Source organism: Alosa sapidissima, chromosome 21, assembly GCF_018492685.1.
Source record: "Alosa sapidissima isolate fAloSap1 chromosome 21, fAloSap1.pri, whole genome shotgun sequence".
Classification (NCBI taxonomy): Eukaryota; Metazoa; Chordata; class Actinopteri; order Clupeiformes; family Clupeidae; genus Alosa; species Alosa sapidissima.
Genome location: NC_055977.1, coordinates 17,940,125 through 17,960,320, shown reverse-complemented (window position 1 = coordinate 17,960,320; position 20,196 = coordinate 17,940,125). Strand labels below are relative to the sequence as shown.

General features: G+C 43.1%; 1 protein-coding gene across 1 annotated transcript in view; it reads left to right on the top strand.

Moving 5' to 3' along the window:
* The window catches only part of kcnk9 (potassium channel, subfamily K, member 9), a 43,864-nt gene extending 24,063 nt beyond the window's left edge, over positions 1–19,801 (top strand). Inside the window, exon 2 of the mRNA XM_042076090.1 lies at positions 17,930–19,801. Within this exon, the coding sequence (XP_041932024.1) occupies positions 17,930–19,032 (1,103 nt within the window). The 3' untranslated portion in view covers positions 19,033–19,801. The remainder of the gene's footprint in view (positions 1–17,929) is intronic.
* Positions 19,802–20,196: the final 395 nt, after the last annotated feature.

Here is a 20,196-nt window from a genome sequence, read left to right as displayed (position 1 = left end):
TATTTGTGTGCCGGGGTGTGAAAAGTGCTGTCGCTTCTGCACGTCTCTCAAATTCACCATTCACACACTTGCATGGACACACACACACACACACACACAGACACCATCCATTTCCAGCCTGAGCAATGACACAAGACAGATGATTATGAGTAAGATGATTATGATAATGCTGATGTCTTTGTGTGTGTGTGTGTGTGCGTGTGGTGTGTGTGTGTGAGAGAGAGAGAGAGAGAGAGAGAGAGAGAGAGAGAGAGATAAGTATGCATGTGGTGTGTGTAAGAGAAGAGGTGGGTGGGTCTGCACATACAATATGTCCTCCCCCCTTCAGCTGCTTTTGAGGATCATGGACAAGGCAGCATGTTTGCCAAATGAGTGTGTTCACATATCCCCCATCTCTTATGTATATGTGTGTGTGTGCGTGTGTGTGTGTGTGATCTGACCTTTCCTTAATAATCTACCGTAGCTTCGTTCACTGTAATCTCCAGAGCCTGTGTGTGCGGCACGTAGCTCGACTCTCCAGTAATTTCAGCAAGCCAGCAGAAGAAGCATTTTTCTTTCTTTCTTTTTCTTTTTTTTTCTAAAGAACAGTCTTGTTTCTGAATTCGGTGGCAATTAATATCCATATTTTAAATGCTAAAGGTCATGAATGGCAGCTTGCCAACTGAAACATTGGTGAAATCCCCAAAAGAAACGACACAAAAGTCACACAAAACACTCTCTACTCTATCTCTCAAAGCTGTTTGAATGGTTTACAGTGCTGATTTACAAATAGAAATACAGTAATTATGACCGCCGCGCATAATTACTTTTTTTCGCATGTCCAAATTTCCGTCAAGGATTCCCGGGACACTGAAAGACCGGGGTAGACGAAACTTGGTGGGCATGTAACCCCACATGGATAGCATGGAACCATCGTTTTTCGTTTTGATCTGTAGCCCCCCCGCTGGACTGCACCCCCCGAAAGGAGGGTAGGGCAGACACTGTTTTCTATGAATATCTCGAGAACCGTAAGGTTTAGGAGGACCATTTTTTTTTGTATGTTGATCTCAAGGGGCCATGTCAACCCATTCCATGTGCACATATGTGCATAAACAGATACACACGCACACACATACATTCACAGTAATCATACGTATGACACATACTCACACAGTAGACATATGTACGCATGCATGCACATGCACAAACATACATACGCAGACAAACACACAAGCACGCACACACACACACACACACACACACACACCCACACACATAAACATAAACGTGTGCACGCACACATGCACACAATTCAAGAATTTCTTAGAAATGAAATTATGAACAGGCAAGATGGGGGTGGGGTTGTATAAAATGAATTTTACATGTGAAATCTATGAACTAATCATGTTTTGGTACTTGTTGTCTAGCAGATACCAGTAAGAATTGAGTGTGGATAATGCAATTTAGTGAGACAGTTAGAATCATATAGGCCTTTCAGTGGGATTTATTTTTGTGGAAAAAATGTGCTGGAGTGGGCGGCGGTCATATTTTGTACCGCTCTGCGGTACATCTAGTTTCCTGTGTATTAGCCGCATTGTGTACAAACCGCAGGACAGTGTTTTATGCAAGTTAAAAAACAAAAACAAAACCATATTAATACCATATTAACTGCCCCGTGTATTAACCCTTAGGCCCCATACTGTGTGCAATGAGAGTAAAAGTGTGCAGCCTGCTGAGCATGTGAACATGTTCGTCTCCTCAAATTGGCTCCTCTCTGCTTGTTATGGAGGTACAGAGGGGGGAAGCAGCAAACACCCGAACAAAACTCTAAATGTTGGAAACAAAATGTACTTTTGAAATTACATGTTTTTTCCATGAGTAAAACAGTCCAAGTTTGTTATTTTTCAGATTGCACACTAACCACCGTCATCATCTTTAATATGGAGATTTTTTTATTTTTTTTATTTCTAAACTCAACACTGATAATGGAACAGTGAAGGAACAAAACACTGTTAACATTCTGACAGAAACTAAACACATGAAAACAAATTAAAAAACACATAAAAACAACAAAAAACACAAAAGAAATGACAACTCCCATCATGTGTGTAGGATAGAAAAAGAAAATAAACCAACCTCTCAAATAAGTGTGGGAGTGAGACTGACTGTGCCAGCACTATCTCTCCCCTTCTCTTCTCTTCTGCTCCTTTTCTCTGCTCTCTTCGGGGAGAGAGTAACTCATCAGACCCTAAGCAGGACAAAATGCCTGTGGAGAGTCAGGGGCCCGTCGGTGCACGTCTGCGATCAAATAAGGCGCCCAGTGGGGAACTAATGGCAACCCACGGCAGCAAATCTCTGAAAAGACCCCGGGTTCTATCTGGGAGGATTTAATGAGGGAAATGTTTGTGTGTGTGTGTGTGTGTGTGTGTGTGTGTGTCTGTATGATACTATATGTACTAGACTTGACAACAGCAACAGGTTACCATTCACACAGTCATAACTTATGATGAAAACACTTGTCAACCAAAATGAGCAAAGCCTTACAAAGCCTTTACCGTAAACTGGTATAGATAGGCACTAAGGTACTTGTACACCATACTGCCTCTGCTTTTGTTTCATCGTTTTGAGTTAAATATCGGATATGTGCTTACAAACTGGCACTGGTAGGAAATTATGGTGCACATTAGTTTCCTCCAATCTTGTGAAACTCTTTCTACTTCAATATAAATAATGTTAATGCCAATCATGCGCTTATCTCACCCATCTCTCAAGCTGAGGCCTATAGTGACCATCTGATGTGCTAGTCAAGTGGTCCGAGAGAGGTCCATCACCAGCTCTTCAGCAGTGAACGTATAAGTCAAGTCAAGTGTATTTATATAGCGCATTTCATCCACAGAGGTCATTCAATGTGCTTAAAAATATAAATAAAAGCATAGAAGGGCATTATAGTCAAAGAATAGTTCAAAAGGTATAACAGCCTGTATAAAGTATAACTGCCTGTGTTTTGGCAACTCAGCCCATGCCTGGGTCACTGGGAGTGCCATTATGTTTTATAATTTATTAATCTCCAGTAAGTCTGATTGCATCTGGGTTGTGTTCGGGCCAAAACTATCGATTTGTTCCCGTCCATTTTCTTTCCAGGAACAAGGACGTATTTTAACCAAAGCCCAATAAATTAGACGGGGCACAATTAATGCCCTGTCTGTCTCATGAGATGGAACATGGTGTGCATCTACGGTTTGACCAGGACCTTTTGTCGGAGGAGGGTGGACTCTGGCTGCAGTCAGACCTGTTGGTGTGTTTACTGTAGTCACTGGACAGTACATCCTGGACATCTTTGTTGTTCAAGTGGAGTGCCATCTCTAGTGATGGAAAATGTGTAAAAATACTCATTTAAACCTATTCTGTCCTTGCCAATGGTTTCATGATTGTTACATAAGCCAAACATTCTAAATAGCAGTGTGTGTGTGTGCGTGCATATGTGTGTGTGCATGCATGTGTGTGTGCGTGTGTGTGTGTGTGCATATGTGTGTGTGCATGCATGTGTGTGTGTGTGTGTGTGTGTGTTTGTGTGTGTTAAATTTTAGACACACCTATTTATCAGTCTACCCTTTCAGAAAGTAGAGCTTCTGAATCCTGTTGCGTCAACTGTGGAACGGATTTAATTCTCACGGTGGTCCCTGAAGCTACTTTTGAAAATGTTTTGAAATGGAGAGCTTCTTTAGCCGCCTGTCACACCTCCATATCAACATTTCTATCTTCAGTCAATCTCAGGAGAACCATTCATGCTTTGGCTGATCTCTTATTTTCGGTGCAACTCATTTGTGTGCCTGACTTGTGAGTGTGTGTGTGTGTGCTGGCGTGCGTGCCTGTATGTGCGTGCGAGAGATAGATAGATAGATAGATAGATAGGTAGGTAGGTAGAGAGAGAGAGAGAGAGAATGAAAAAGTGTGCTTGTGTGTATGAGGTGAAAAAAGAGAATGAGAAAGTGTGTGTGTGTGTGTTTGAGAGAGAGAGAGAGAGAGAGTGTGTGTGTGTGTGTGTGTGTGTTAGAGAGTGTGTGTGTGTGTATACTATGTATGTGCTTGCATGTGTGTATGTGCATGTGTGCAGTACACCTATTCCACGTACAGACATCCAAATCACAAACAGACAGGATGATTCTTGGATGAACGAACTCCACTTGACTATGAAAAGCATCCCGAAGGAAAATGGAGCAAACAGAAGAGCCTACACCACTGGCCACTCTCAGCTGTACGTGGGCATTGAGCTGGCCGCGCCAGTCCGCTGGCGCCAAAGGGGGCACACGAGGTGCACGGTGTGGCCCATTCTCCACTCTGGCTCAGTCGTCATTAAAAAATGCCCGGCAATTAACACTGAAGGGGCATGCAACAGAAATAATAGGAGGTGGATTAACCTCAGAGCTAAAGCCATCTGCATAAGACGATGGCTATCAAATGTGGAGTAATTAACTTAGACCGAGAGAGAGAGAGAGAGAGAGGTGGAGGGAGAACGAGAAGAGGGCAACTTGTTGGTCGATACTTTCTGTTGCGTTTTGTGCTATTGTCAACAACATAATTTCAGCAGTGTTGCCAACCAGTGACTTCTTCAGACCTTGATGATTTTGTCCAAAGCGACATAGAAATAAAAACAATACAATAGTAACATTTAACAGTAAACAATTGAAAAAGTTGGATAGACTACACCAAGGAGAATAATGTGAGATATGTGTCAGGTAGGCCCATTCTATGCTTGACAGGACTTAATGTGCAGTCAGTGTTTTACCTATTCGTCACCATCTTGTTAGGACTCTTTGCAAGATGGCGCGACCGGAAGAATCATTCCTTTATCGTTCTTCCGGCCTCTCTGCCATCTTGTTACATAATGTACTGACTGCAAAAAAAAATCCTTCTTTATACCCTTTCATTACACTTACAAAGGTAAAATACTTTTGTTTTGTCTGCATGGACCCTCCCCACAATAGTATAGATGTATTTTGAGGCCAGTCAGTGGCTTAAAGTGGTGATTTACTTTAACATAGTAATCTTGCCCTCAAGGCTATGCTATATGCTGTTTCCTAGCGGATCTTACTCAAAACTACTCTAATTAGCGTAAATTTGGTCCCCAACGAAAATGTATAATCGTTGTCAACCAAAAATAGACCTGAGGATGTTTTTAGACTGTTTTCCTTTAAGCAGAGCCATGCTTTCCTGTGCTGACCATTTAATCGGTTAATTGCAATGTAGCAATACAGCCTCTGAGAGGAAAGTTTAGAGACTAGGGCTCTATCTTGCACTTTAGCGCAATTGACTTTGCGCAAATCGCTTTGTGGGCGGATCTTAGGCGCTGTTTCTATTTTACCGGCGGGATCATGACTGTTGCGCCTGACGCAAATCTAAAATGGGGTGGTCTGTAGTAGCTACATTACTCATGGGTGTGGTTTGGGCGTAACGTGCAATAAACCAATCAGAGCGTCATCTCACATTCCCTTTAACAACAGGCACGCTTGTTCCATAGCGGATTGCTATTATGATGGCGGAATTTCCAGGCGCAGCCAGGAATGGTTCACAGTGCTATAGTGAGTTGGGAACAGTTTGCTTTTGGTTTTTCCTCTTGACAAAATGTAACACAGAAATGTCACTTTCCGATGTTTTAGGATCACTCTCACTGAATGACGAGGTTATGAATGCATGGTGATATTTTTGCAATGTAATCTACCTCACTATAGAGTATAGACAATGCAGATCTTTCAGATAAGCTCTCCTCTCCCGTGCTGCTGCTGGGGCATTTGGGTTAAATGGCCAGTTCAACATCACGTCTCATTAAGTCCTCTAATATTTCCTAATTTATGTCATCAACACATCCGTGATTCATGGAAATGTGTACGCTAGATTTATACCTATTTTTTCACATCGTGCACCACACGGATAGCAATATTCGTGTAGCAATATTTGTCCTTGTAATTATGTACTGTATGGTTTGGAGAAATGGGAACTGCGTCGTATAGATCAGTGTTTCCCAAACTTTTTTTCTGGGGACCCACTTTTTAAAAATGACAGACTATCACGACCCAACTCGTGACTGTGGTAGTTAACAAACTAGATCCTAATAGAAAGCTGTTAGCTTTCCTAAGCTATAAAAGGAATAAGCTTTATTACACAACATAAATTGTCACTAGGCTAAGCTGGCAACCCAAATAAAATCTCCTTCGACCCACCTGTGGGTCGCGACCCAGTCTTTTGGAACCAATGGTATAGACGAGAGACGCAAAGTGCATTGCGCAACACAGGCGCACAAGCAAGCGCTCCTGCAGGTGTAAGCTACGCTGTACCTTACCAACAGGCAACTCAACAACGAGAAACCTTTTCCAAGTTGACCTAACTTTCCAACTCTGCACAGTATCCCATTAACTGCATGACAGTAGGCTATTTACAAAATTTTATGTAGAGTTTGTAAACACGTTATCATCAACTTAATGCACGCACAACTTTTGTTTGAGCAGGATTGTTGTTGTAAAGATATTGCATGTAGATGTACTATATAGGCTACTAAATTTTTAGTTGACCCATGCACGAACAAAACCGGGAAACGGACAAATATTATCAAGGCTTTGAATGTTTCCATCTGTGCATAGGGTGTCTGTAGATCAGTGTGCATAGCATTCATTCATGCAGGCCTGTGGCCATGCATGCACCCTTAAAATAGCATCTGAATTTGCGCCAATAACTTTATGCCAGGAGGTTCCTGGTCTGTGGCGGAATTGTTTTCTGAAACTGCAAAATATCAACAGGGACCGTTTGCGCCGGAACACGCCCCCTCTTTTCGCTGAAACGCCCCCGTGGGCGCACATGTACCTGTGGAGGAATAATTCCAATATGCGCTGACTGCAAAATAGGAAAGACAAAAGCGCGAGTATACAAAGTCAATTGCGCTGGTATGCAAGATAGAGCCCTTAATCTTGTTTTTGCGCCAAATCGTCTTTAACTGACTCTGACCCCAACTTCTACCTTGACACTTCCTCAAGCACCATTACGCACAGGTTGGCAGGAGGGTAAAGGTTAGGCCAGAAACCCAAAGACAGTAGCCCTGAGGAATAATCAGAAGGATCATGGAGAAGTGATTAGCCTCCACAAGCCTCCACAAGCTACCCGGTTTTGGCCCGATAATGGTGAAGGGGCTATTGATTTTCATTCAAGCTTGTGTCTCACACAGGGCAGTATGAATGCTCTAACCTGTTAAAATGAGTGCTGGAACGAAAATCAACAGGTAACGCAGCAGTCACACACACACACACAACAACACAGACATTGTGAAACAGGCCCGTCACGCTGTGCTATTACAACTATTACTCAACCATGCTCAACACTCTTCACACATACATTACACTCTCACCCATTCACACCTTACACACGACAGTCTTGAGTACTCTAGATCCACCTAACTGATACCCTAGGCTATGCTCAAAACTCATTCACTGTGCAGGGCTGTCTAGCAGGTGTAACATTTTGTGATGGGTACATTTGTTCAACACATGCCATTCTGAATATGCACTGTATGAAATAGCGTATCCCAGCATCACGCAGGCACAGGGAAGCCTCGCCGCAGACAGTTAGGAAAGGTTAAGATAACCCTGTGGCAAGCCTGTCTGAAATATTCATTAAAGTGTGGCTTTTTGAATGAGTCATTGCTGCTATGGAGATTTTGAATAAAGCAGGCCTAGCGTCTTTAAAATTTGTGCAGCATGTGTACTTTACTTTTCTTCCCTAGGACTCACTCAATAAATCTTACATCCCCCCCATATCTCTACACACACACACACACACACACACACACATACATTACACACACACGCACACACAGACACACATACATCACACGCACACACACACACACACACACACACACACACACACACACACACACACACATACATTACACACACACGCACACACACACACACACACACAGACACACGCACACACACACACGCACACACACATAGTCAACATCCTATTAGACCATGAAACCCAAAGATAACCAACACCTCCAACAACTGTCATACATGCTTACAATACATGCACAAGAGTAAATACACACAAGAGTAAATACACACAAGAGTAAACACGCACAAGAGTAAATACACACAAGAGTAAACACACACAAGAGTAAACACAAGAGTGAACACACACAAGAGTAAATACACACAAGAGTAAATATACACAAGAGTAAACACGCACAAGAGTAAACACGCACAAGAGTAAATACACACAAGAGTAAATACACACAAGAGTAAATACATACAAGAGTAAACACACACAAGAGTAAACACAAGAGTAAACACACACAAGAGTAAATACACACAAGAGTAAACACACACAAGAGTAAATACACACGTATTCCTCGCATGCAGTCAGATTTCTTCAAATGCGCCGCTGACTGCATCAAAATACCGATGCACTGTTTGAAGTTGCGCTGCTTGCAATTAAAGGGAATGACAGATGTAATTTTCATTGGTCTAAAGCAGTGTTTCTCAAACTTTTTCAGACCAAGGACCACTTGGGTCTGTTTTTAATGCAGTCAGACCAAGGACCACAAACAGGTCTGTTTTTAATGCAGTCCCATCTGAGGCTCTGACGAGCAAGGCTATCTATCTTCAGCCCTGTCCATTGTTTACAAAGATTTTTCTAGATTCTCTGAATATTAGTATGTACTACGGATGATGAAATCTCCACATTTCAAACCCCCTAATTTCATGTTGAGGAGGAGCGTTATTCTTATATTTTTGCATTATTTGTCCACACAGGTTTTCAGAGTGATGTATACCTCTTGATTTACAAACTCAGCAAAAAAACCTAAAAGGAGTTTCAAGAGATGAAGTTACTTTTAACAACCTCTGACACCACAATAATCTTTTTTACGCCATGATGTCTCATGTAAACTGTATCTGTGGTAACACACTAAAACCATTAAATAATGCATGATGATATACACTACAAACATGAAGAAGAAGCTTTTATCTGTCATTTTCAGCACATATTTCATAAAAGTGATGTTTATAGCATTTCTGGATCTTCCTTCATAAAAGCTGTATGTATGTATTTAGTGAAAAAATACTGTACATAAATGTTTTAAATAAAACATGAATGTTTATAAACTCCCTGTTAAAGCTGTTTTATACTGGACTGCTGTGTTGGTTCCCTTGACAACGGCCTAATGTAATTTTCTCAAGCAAACACTATCTGTCCTGAATGGTGTACCATGAAAACAGAGTGGCCCTCCCTCCTTTCTAAGCTGAAGAATGTCATCAGAAAGAAAGAAAGGAAGAAAGAAAGAAAGAAAGAAAGAAAGAAAGAGAGAGAGAGATGACAAAGACATGATGACACAGAGACAGTAAAGCAGTTATTAGAACATTTTATCTTACTTTCTTTGAGGGACGCAAATTTGGAATGTCCCTCCAACCAGTTAACATTTGACATTTGATGGGTGACGGCATAACACATTCATAAAACCCTCACATGCCAACACTTGTCGTGGACTGCAAGAAAATTGCCTTAGTTTTCCATTTGTAATATCACATAGTGTATGAATGCTGCTTCATGTTGCTGCAGAGTGCTTTTTAATGTAGTATGTGGGTATTTGCTTGTACACTGTCCTGTGGACATAGGATGACTGTGGACGTGATTGTGAGTATGCCATGTGAGTGTGGGCTGGTCGGCACACTAACATTAATAATTAAAGCAAGACAATGTGATTATTTTATCTTTTGTTATTATTATTATTATTATTATTATTATTATTATTATTATTATCATCTTAAAACAATGGCCTCAAATTCATTTTTTAGTGTTACACTGTCACACAATATGGAGAATGGAGTCTCTGACATGGCAGATGTGTGCCTATTGCATTATGTAATGTTATTGTTGCGGGTACCATGATTTTTGTCAGTTTATAATGAATTGAGTACCTCCATAGCGAACATAGAAAAAAATCATCAAAAATGGGAATTGCTACTATGTGTTTCTTTTACATTAAAAATACAATGTGGAGCTTAACTAATTTTAATCCTTAGATGTGATAACAGTGGCAGCAGTATATAAAAAACAGTCGAGTTACCCTGCTGTCGAGTCTCTTTGATGTTTGTGTTTTATGCCCCTCGATTTGAACCGTTATTTATTTACTTATTTATTGACTGAAATAAAAAACTTACTTTAGTCAAATGTAGTGTACAGTAGATGTCCGTTTTATGTTGAAGGCCATGAATTTGGTTGTAACATAAATGGCGGCTCGTCTGGGAGTTGAACTGGGGACCTCCTCTGCAGCTTACTCACAGTCCCTTCTCTCTGTATGAGGTCATGACTGACTATTAGTGTGTGTGTGTGTGTGTGTTAATTTGAAGCTAATAATGGAGATAGTTGATCACAGTAAATACATATTCAATAAATGTTCTCATAAGACTTTATGGATTAATCTACGGAGTATTCGCCAGCTGTGTTGCTTGTTTTGCGTTTAGGTGAACAGAGGAGAGGGTGTGGCATGGGGTGCCGCAAATCAAATGCCATTGTCCAATTAATCACCTATGCCAATATAATTTATTAAAGCATAATTACTCCGCAGAAATGATGAGAGCCATGAAAATCAATATTAATTAGCCATCCCAACTGAGTGAGAAAGGATGAAGATGGAGGCCTGGGGTGCTGCCGAGGAATTTGGCAAAGGCACAACTCAGCATTAAGCGAGACGCTTCAATTATTCAACGTCGGAGAGGAGTGGAGTCGCGGATCTGTCTCGAATAGTGCAAGTCATTATGCTTTGACAAAAGAAAAAAAATGACGATCCTCACTAAACAAGAGACGGAACAAGTGTCGACAGCTCTTTAAAAATAAAAAATAGAATTTGGTAAATGTGCTCTCGTGTCCTCCGTGCACTTAGAAAATGAATAAATGAAACAAAGTGAACAGTGCTGAAACCTCCAGGGTTATTTATATCTGTTTTAATTAAAATTGACTTTGGGTGTAGGGGATGTATTTACTGACATCATTCGATTGCCGAGCAACAAGGACTGCTTAAGCTCCCATTATTTCCTAGTAATTATTCTCTGTATGACTATAAACCCAGTGGCTAAGATAGAATTGAGCAATTCCCTTTGAAAATCAAATCTTTTCACGCTAGGCCTTAACGTTCCGGTAATTAGAAGTGGCTTTATTTCATTGTAATCAACAGCATCATAAAAGAAGGTGATGAACACTGAAATACAAACTCAAGAAAGTTTGATTCAAAGCCATGCGAAGACATTTGTGATAGGAAGGAGTGCTGCCAATTGTAATCATCCAGTCTGAAGTCCACAAAACTAATTAAAACTGTGTGTTTTGCATTCCATCTGTCTCCAGTAGCTTCTGTCCTGGCAATATTTACATTTAGTCGTTTAGCTGATGCTTTTATCCAAAGCGACTTTCAAAAAACGGAAGCACTGCAACAAGGACATGTTAGTGCAGCAATAGTACTAGAATAAGTGACAGTTCTGGAAAGGTGATAGTCAAGTGGTAAATGTTAGATTTTGTATGTCCAGTTGTTGGTGGTGCTAAGAGAGGAGGTACTGTACTCTCTGAAGTGCTGGGTCTTCAGGAGTTTTGTGAAGATAAAGAGGGCCTCCCCTTCTCTAGTAGGAAACGGTAGCACTCTGGAAACGGAAAGCAAAAGTCTGGAGAGCCCTGAGTGTACAGGTGGCAGAGCCAGGCGTCATTCAATATTCTTAAAGCATTGCTCTACGGCTAAAACCAAGATTGATGAGCACCTTCACAGGATCATTTCTTTAACATGGTGCTGGTAACTGAAAAATAAAACCCCACTAACATCTTTGGGAGTAGAAATGTTCTTTGCAACATTATAGTCGTGGCTTTTTAAAATTTATTTCTAGACTGACATGACGTCACACATCATAAAGGACAGTCAGCAAACAGTGGGGGTGAGTTCATGTGTCTATCATAGTTTACCATGAAAAGGAAATGTATTGCCTCTGTAAACATTGGGGGTAGAGGATACTTTTTATTTGTTGCAAATGCAATAATTGCCCCATAAACTCAGCCTGTGATGAGTCAGTAATGACTCCTCTTCACTCAAGCAGAAGTTAAGATTCCGTTTACAGCGGCGTGCTTCGTTTATCGCTGGCTTATCACACCATCTCAGACTCGGAGAGGGAGAGGAGGAGAGTGATTTGCAGGCAGAGTAAGGCAGAGTAAATTTTGCACAATTACATAAACTGCAAACTCTCCAACAGTGTGTATTATGTATGTGTATGGAGAAGGGAGTTATAATGTCACTTGCTCAGTCAGAGATAATCAGATATATGGAAAGTTGGTTGGTGGTGCTATGCTATGCATTATGCTTTCTATGCTATGCTATGCATTTTTTAATGCTCTTATCCTTACTGATGTCAAACCTGAGTATATCAACGTTCAGTGGGTTCAATTGTTGCCTAACACTTCTTGATGTGTGCTTCTCCTCTAACAAGGGTGTGATTTTGAAAACCTGGGGGGGGGGGGGGGGTGTGTATGTTTGTTTATGTGTGTTTCTACACTGATGAGACAATTCTAATCAAAGCCTGCAGAGGCTTCTTTGGCATTTTTAGCTTCAAAAAACCCCAAACACATTTAGACATTCAAAGAACAAAAGAACCATTTAACCAACAAATGAGTTCTTCAGTACGCGTGGAACCTTTTTCTGTTTGAAGAGCTCAGTAAGAACTTTCTGTTTTCTTCTTTTGTTTTGTTCCTTTAATGCACACAGTGTGTCCCATGCCATCTGTGTAGTAAATCTGCCTCATGCTAGACGCCCATGCAGTGCACCCTATCAACACACGAGCCTACTAAGGGGGCTGTGCTCCTGTGCGTTCATCTTTTTTCTTCTCCATCCCTCCCTCCCTCCCTCCTCCTATCCCTCCCTTCCTCCATTCTCTGGTTATCACACGTTTGCAGAGCTCAGTGTAAACAGCATGAATAAAACTCCCACATGCTCTACCTACCATCATCATTTCCTTGGGCATATGCATGGCTTCACATAGACATGCCACACATGCTTGTCTCTTTATGCTCTCTAAGCACAGCGTGCGTGTGGGTGTGTGTGTGAGTGTGTGTGTCTGTGTGTGCAGGAACAAACACAGACACAGAGGGAGCACTTGCGTGACTTGTGTACACACACACACACACTCTCTCTTGTTCTATCTTTCTTGCCCTCTCTCTCTCTCCCTCACTTTTTCTCTCACACACAAACACACACACACATTTGAATGATAAGACTGCAAGGCATTGTATGCTTTTTCCAACCTCCATTATTGTGGCCGACATGCTTGAATAAATGCACATTAATTTGTAAATGGTCTCTTCTCAGAGGCTGTGGAGCCTGCCAGGCATTTCCATAATTCCTGGGTACAAATTCCTCTAGCCCTGCTGTTTGTCTTGGTTGTGCTGAAGAAGACACCAAAAGTGTTTCGTGACCCATGGTTAAATGACCAGATCTGGACGAGGGTAGAATTACTCTGCGGACACGCCTTTCAGTTCCAGACAGGAACACTTCCAGAAAGGCTTCTTTCATAGCTACCCCTGAGGGTGACCCCGCCACTATGCTGAGTGACATTCCATTTGGTCATGACAGCCCCTGAAACCCTCAACGTGATTTGACGGTGGTGGTGGCAAATCTTACTACTTGTAGACCTTGGTCAAACCAATATCCCGACATGAATAGCTGTTTGCTCAAACCAGTGCCTTCTAGTGTGTTGGCATTGACTATATACGCAGGGTGCAAAGGTTGCAAGGGTGGAGGGAGAGTGGGTGCAAAGAAAAAATATTAGAATTAGAATGGGATTGGAATCGAATTTCGTTGAGACAAGGCTTTAAGGTAAGCTGGAGTTAGAGCTAAATCTGCTTCGGAGTTCATTTTTTGTAAAAGCAGACATGTACTTAATTCTGTCAGTGTGTGAAATGATAGTGATGTAATATGCATAGATTATTCTGTCCCTTTGTTGAAAGTCTGTCCTTTTAGTGAAGATTAATGGTGTCCTTGAAGATCTCTCCCCTCTTGTCAGAAAAGTAATTTTCCTCACCAGTTAATTCATGTGCAGCTTGACACACTTCTTTCAAGTCGAGGATTCTTTACAAAAACATATCCCAGGGTCTTCTGAGTGGCACGGACTGTCAAGATCTTGAGGACATTTTGGCTGGGCACTCCTAAAGACCTCAGAAGGCATGGCCACAATGGGGACCAACAGACCTCTGTTTCAAACCATAGATGTTTCTGGAATCAAACCAGAGCTTTTGTCTTTGGCAGCACAGTGAATGTGGGGATGAAAGAAAGCAATCTGGCAAAATGATGATTGGGCCCCTCGTTCAAATTCCTGGGCAATGACTATCGGGCGTCTGGTTAATAATTTAGATTTCATTTTATTAATACCAGCGGGCCACTGTGTCATAGCGGAAAACTGCTCTCCTATGAATTAGTGAAGAATGCTATGAATGACTGTCTGGTAAACGGATACCTTTCATGGATTTCACTGGTTTAGGTACAGTGTTTTCATTTCATTCAGGATTCATACTGCTGTGTCACACATGCTGGCTCAAGCATGTGAAACATAAAGGGAGGTCCACGCAAGAGTAACAATAAAGTATATTTATTAAATAATTATAGAGAAGTCAGTATGTGGAAGCTAAAAACTAAAATGTAGTGCATAGTGTGTAGGGGTATGAGTACAAGTGTTCGACAACATAACATAAGCACTATAACGACGGCCGAGAGGAGAGGGAGCCCGTCTGCATCCTGAGAGCGGGCCGTTTTAACATCTGGCTCATTAGGACCAATCGACAGCACACCTGTGCACACCTGCACGGCTACAGCCCCCTGCTGGAAGATGGAAATATTTACAGAACAGGGGCGGGGTTTGGTGCAGGTCTGACAGGGTCCTGACAGCTGCAGATTTTTTTTTTTACTTGTAATGTTTTTACATGTGATCTTCACATTTTGTGATGAAAACTCCCACACACACATACACATACACACAGGCACACGCTCACACACACACGCACACACAAAAGAAGCAAAAGCACCTCAGAGACTAATAACCATACATTAGGTTAAAGCCTAGCCTTAAAAATGCAAAAACTCTGTTCCACTGGCTCGGTAATGAGTTGCATCGATCATATTCCCTCATACCGCACTTGTTTCAGTTCCAGTGAAAAAACATTCCCAGTAATTTCTTTTCATCTGCGGAGAGGTGAAACAACCTCTGGCCTTCAGGAGGTCAGCCATGTTCCTCTACTCTCTGACTTTTTTCCACGATCCTCACTGCGAGAATGCAATAACTGACTTTCTTTATGCAAAGCAGGCCCAGTTCATTTCCCGCTAGATGCTACAATTTGTGTGTGTGTGTGCGTGAGTGTGTGTGTGTGTGTGTTGATAGAGTCGGTCGTGATCCCTGAACTGAGAAAGAGTGCAGTGTTGCACGTGAACTTATGACCCCGTCAGCAGGGCTGGCTTTTTATTGTAGTGGCTCGTGGAATAATATACATGGATATAGCAAGTCTGTCCTGTCTCTAGGGTTGATGTGCAAAGCTGTGCTGGCCAAATTCATGCATGCAAGCACACATACACACACACACACACACACACACACACACACACACACACACACACACACACACACATAAACACACACACACATAAACACACACACACACACACACACACACACACACACACACACACACACACACACACACACGCATACAATCGATCGATGTCCAGACTAAAAATAGACGTGCAAGCACATGCTTAAAGAGATGAACGGTTGCCAGGGGAATGTAAAATCAATAGCTCCACATAAACACACGTGCACAAACAAACACACGCACATACACACACACATGTACACACACACACACACATACAGACATACTGTATATATGCACTCCTACACACCACATCACACGTAAACAAGCCTCTACAGATATGCGGAATTGTGTGCACTCTACACATGCACAGATACACACTTCCATACACATATCGTTGTCGTCGTATGATATCGTTTTAAAAGCCAACTGGTGGGTGTCATCTTGACCTCTTGCCAATAGATCTGATGAACAGTATATAAATGTCTATTACTACACCAAATCTGTGTTCACTACTTGTGCATGTATGTGTGAAATGGCATTCATGACATTGTATCCAATATTAGAGTGGGATCCTGTATGACATATTTCATTTATGGATTTCCCATAGACTGGTGTGTGATATGTAACTTCTTTCATGGATTACCACATATATTTATTTCACTCATAAAAGGTAGGAGGTTCACTGTGAACTTTAGAAGGATCCAAACATGATCATCTAAAGAAGATCCCACCCCACACATAATATAATAGCACTCTCCCAATATTCCCATTCCTCAAATATCAGCACTGGTTGCATTACAGAGGCCTAGTTATCTGGAACGGAGTCAGGAGCTCAGTCTCGCTTGCTGAGATAAAGTCTAATTAAGATAAAAGCTTTATTGGCTCTTCTACGACCTGCTCCACCAATAGGATCCTCATTCTGCCATTTCAAAGAACTAAGCTGAGAGGCTCCCACCCCCCAACCCTACACACACATACACACACAACTCTACATTTTATGCCATTTTATGTAAGAGTAATGGGAGCACTCATTTGTGTGTTGTGATCTTACTCAGTACCCACTTTGGCAGAGGGACAGGGACCATCTCAGTGTGTGTGTGTGTGTGTGTTGTGCTTGGTCATATTCAGAGACAAAGCCAAGGCAGGGGATTATTTGGAAATAGAAGGGTGGAGGAAGGTGGAGAGGTGATTGAAAAGGATTTCTGCTGGCTGGCTCCCACTGCGGCGCGTGTATCACACTCTCACTGCTTCTCACTCCCCACTCCGGCTGCCGGCGGATCAGGGCTGTGGGGAGTGGAGTGTGGGGGGGTGGAGTGTGGGGGGTGGAGTGGGGCTGGAGTGTGGGGGGTGGAGTGGAGTGTGGGGCAGAGTGTGGGGTGGAGTGTGTGGAGTGGAGTGTGGGGAGTGGAGTGTGGCTGGGGTGTGGGGGGTGGAGTGTGGGGAGTGGAGTGTGGCTGGGGTGTGGGGTAGAGTGTGGGGAGTGGAGTGTGGGGAGTGGAGTGTGGCTGGGGTGTGGGGTGGAGTGTGGGGAGTGGAGTGTGGCTGGGGTGTGGGGAGTGGAGTGTGAGGTGGGGCTGGGGTGTGGGGAGTGGAGTGGAGTGTGGGGAGTGGAGTGTGGGGGGTGGAGTGTGGGGGGTGGGGTGTGGATGTAAACATGATCCCTATTGTGAGTTGGCTAACTGTGTTTTCTCTTCTCTCCTGCTCTCTCTCTGCTCCAAATGCTCTTCTTCTTTCTTTCATGTACATCACTCCTGTCCTGTATCCATTCCTTTCTCATTTTCTCATTCCCTCTCTTTTACTTATTCTCCCTTCTCACACTCTTTTCTCTACTTTCTATCCACTTTTCATTTATTCTGTCTTTTCCATACCACCTTTTTCTATCCTCTCTTTCCTATTATCCTCTTAAACCTCCCCCCCCCCCCCTCCTTCACTTCTCTTTCTTCTTCTCCCTTACCCTATCTGTCATTGCATCTCCTCCTCTTACACTCATCCCCTCATCTCTCCCTCCCTACACCTCCTTCTGTCTTCCTTTCCCACTTCTCTCACAACTCTCACTCTCTTTCCCACCACCTATTCTCTCTCTTCTTCACCCCTGCCCTCATCCTTTTCTCCTCATCTCTCTCTCTCCACCTCTCTTCTCCCCCTATTCCATCTTTTATCCCACCTCTCTCTCTCTTGTAATTTCTCCCCCTCCCCTCCACCTCTCTCTCTCTCTCTGCTCCTCCACCCTGTCCCATCTCTTTCTCTCCACTTCTCTCTCTCTCTCTCTCTGCTTCTCTCCGTCTCCCAGGTTATGGTCATGCGGCGCCGGGCACGGACGCGGGCAAGGCCTTCTGCATGTTCTACGCAGTACTGGGCATCCCCCTGACGCTGGTCATGTTCCAGAGCCTGGGCGAGCGCATGAACACCTTCGTCAAGTACCTGCTCAAGCGCATCAAGAAGTGCTGCGGCATGCGCATCACCGACGTCTCCATGGAGAACATGGTGACGGTGGGCTTCTTCTCGTGCATCGGCACGCTGTGCATCGGCGCCGCCGCCTTCTCGCACTACGAGGACTGGAGCTTCTTCCAGTCCTACTACTACTGTTTCATCACGCTGACCACCATCGGCTTCGGCGACTTCGTGGCGCTGCAGAAGAACCGGGCGCTGCAGCGCAAGCCGCTCTACGTGGCCTTCAGCTTCATGTACATCCTGGTGGGCCTGACGGTCATCGGGGCCTTCCTCAACCTGGTGGTGCTGCGCTTCCTCACCATGAACAGCGAGGACGAGCGGCGGGACGCCGAGGAGCGCGCCTCCCTGGCGGGGAACCGCAGTAGTATGGTGGTGCACGTGCAGGAGGAGGCCATGCTGCAACAGCACCACCACCACCACCACCACCACCGGGGAGAAGGAGGAGAAGGTGGGGGAGGGAGGAGGAGGCGCGAGCAGCTCCTTCTACCTCATGGAGGGAGGTACCGGTTTGGAGGAGGAGGAGGTGGAGACAGGTGCGAGGTCAGCGATTTGCAGTCGGTGTGCTCATGTATGCATTACCACTCGCACGAGTTTGGCAGCACCTGCGGCCTCGGGCTGGGGGTTGGCAGAGGAGGTTTAGGAGGAGGTGGAGGAGGAGGTGGCGGAGGAGGTCTCTTCTCACATCAGAACTCCTTCAGCTCACAGCTGAACCCTCACCATCTCTCCCACCACCACCACCACCAGCACCACCAACAGCAGCAGCAGCAGCAGCAGCAGCACCTCCATCACCAGTACTTTCATGCCGTGACGTACCACATCGAGGAGATCTCGCCAAGCCGTCTGAAGAGCAGCTTTTTCCCCTCACCGGTCAGTTCAGTGTCGCCTGGCCTGCACAGCTTCACCGACAACCACCAACTCATGAGAAGACGCAAGTCCATCTGAGGTTCACACACAGTTTTGTTTTTGTTTTTCTTATGATTCCTATTTTCTACAGTTTGCACACCCACACACACACTCACTAAATAGAGGTACAAATATACACACATGCAGCTGCACACAGATGTAACACCCTGCTCATACGTGCATACCCACATGAATGCACGTGCATACACACACACACTCACACACACACACACATTAAAACACAAATTCTCTGATGTCATATTTGCACATACACCTTTTGCACAACACTATACACAAAACTGATATGACATACATACATGCTAGTGCCATAAAACTCTCTCTCTCTCAGACACACACACACACACACACACACAGACATTGCATCTCAATGCTGCTCCTAACCGAATTTCACTCTCTAGCACTTTTTTGTCCTCTTATTATTTTTTTCCCCGTTTGGCATTAAGTAAATAAACACTGAAGACAGGATCTGAGCCAGGAGTCAGATGGAGTAGAAGACTCATGAAAGAGCTGCAGTCAGCGACACTGTTGGATCAGACTCCCCCTTCAAATGGTTATGAAACGCATGAAGCATGGGGTGTTTATTTTTCCAGAAAACCGCTTCAAATTGTGTTGACAAAAAAACGTTTAAAATGAAAAATGAGAGACTGCTATACTTCACGACTCTCTCCAACGTGGTTTGAGGTATGAAGCAGTCTACCTACATTGGTGTCATGCCAAACAATGCACATTTGCGCTTTGGCTACAGTACTGATGGGGGGAAAGATTATTTTTAAAAAAAGGAAGCTCAAATAGCTGGTTTTATCTTAACTTGAAATAACTACAGGCTTGTGCATTCCGTGTGCCACCCAAAAGCCTGACAGAAAACTCTATTCATATTATTATTATTATTATTATTAATATTATTATTATTATATATGAATATATATATATATATATATATATATATACTGTATTCTAAGTGACTTCAAAAAAACATCAGGTAATGTTTTATAAGCAATTATATTTAGGAAGAGATGAAAAAAAAGTTTTATTTACAAAAACATCCATGCCAAAACATTGTTGAACATTGTTGCTACTCTTAGCATGTGCATTCAATGTTATTTGATGGGTGTATTGAATTGATTTCTTTTCATTTTGGTTATTTTTTGTTTCCCCCTCATTCTATTTCGTGGTTGATTTTTG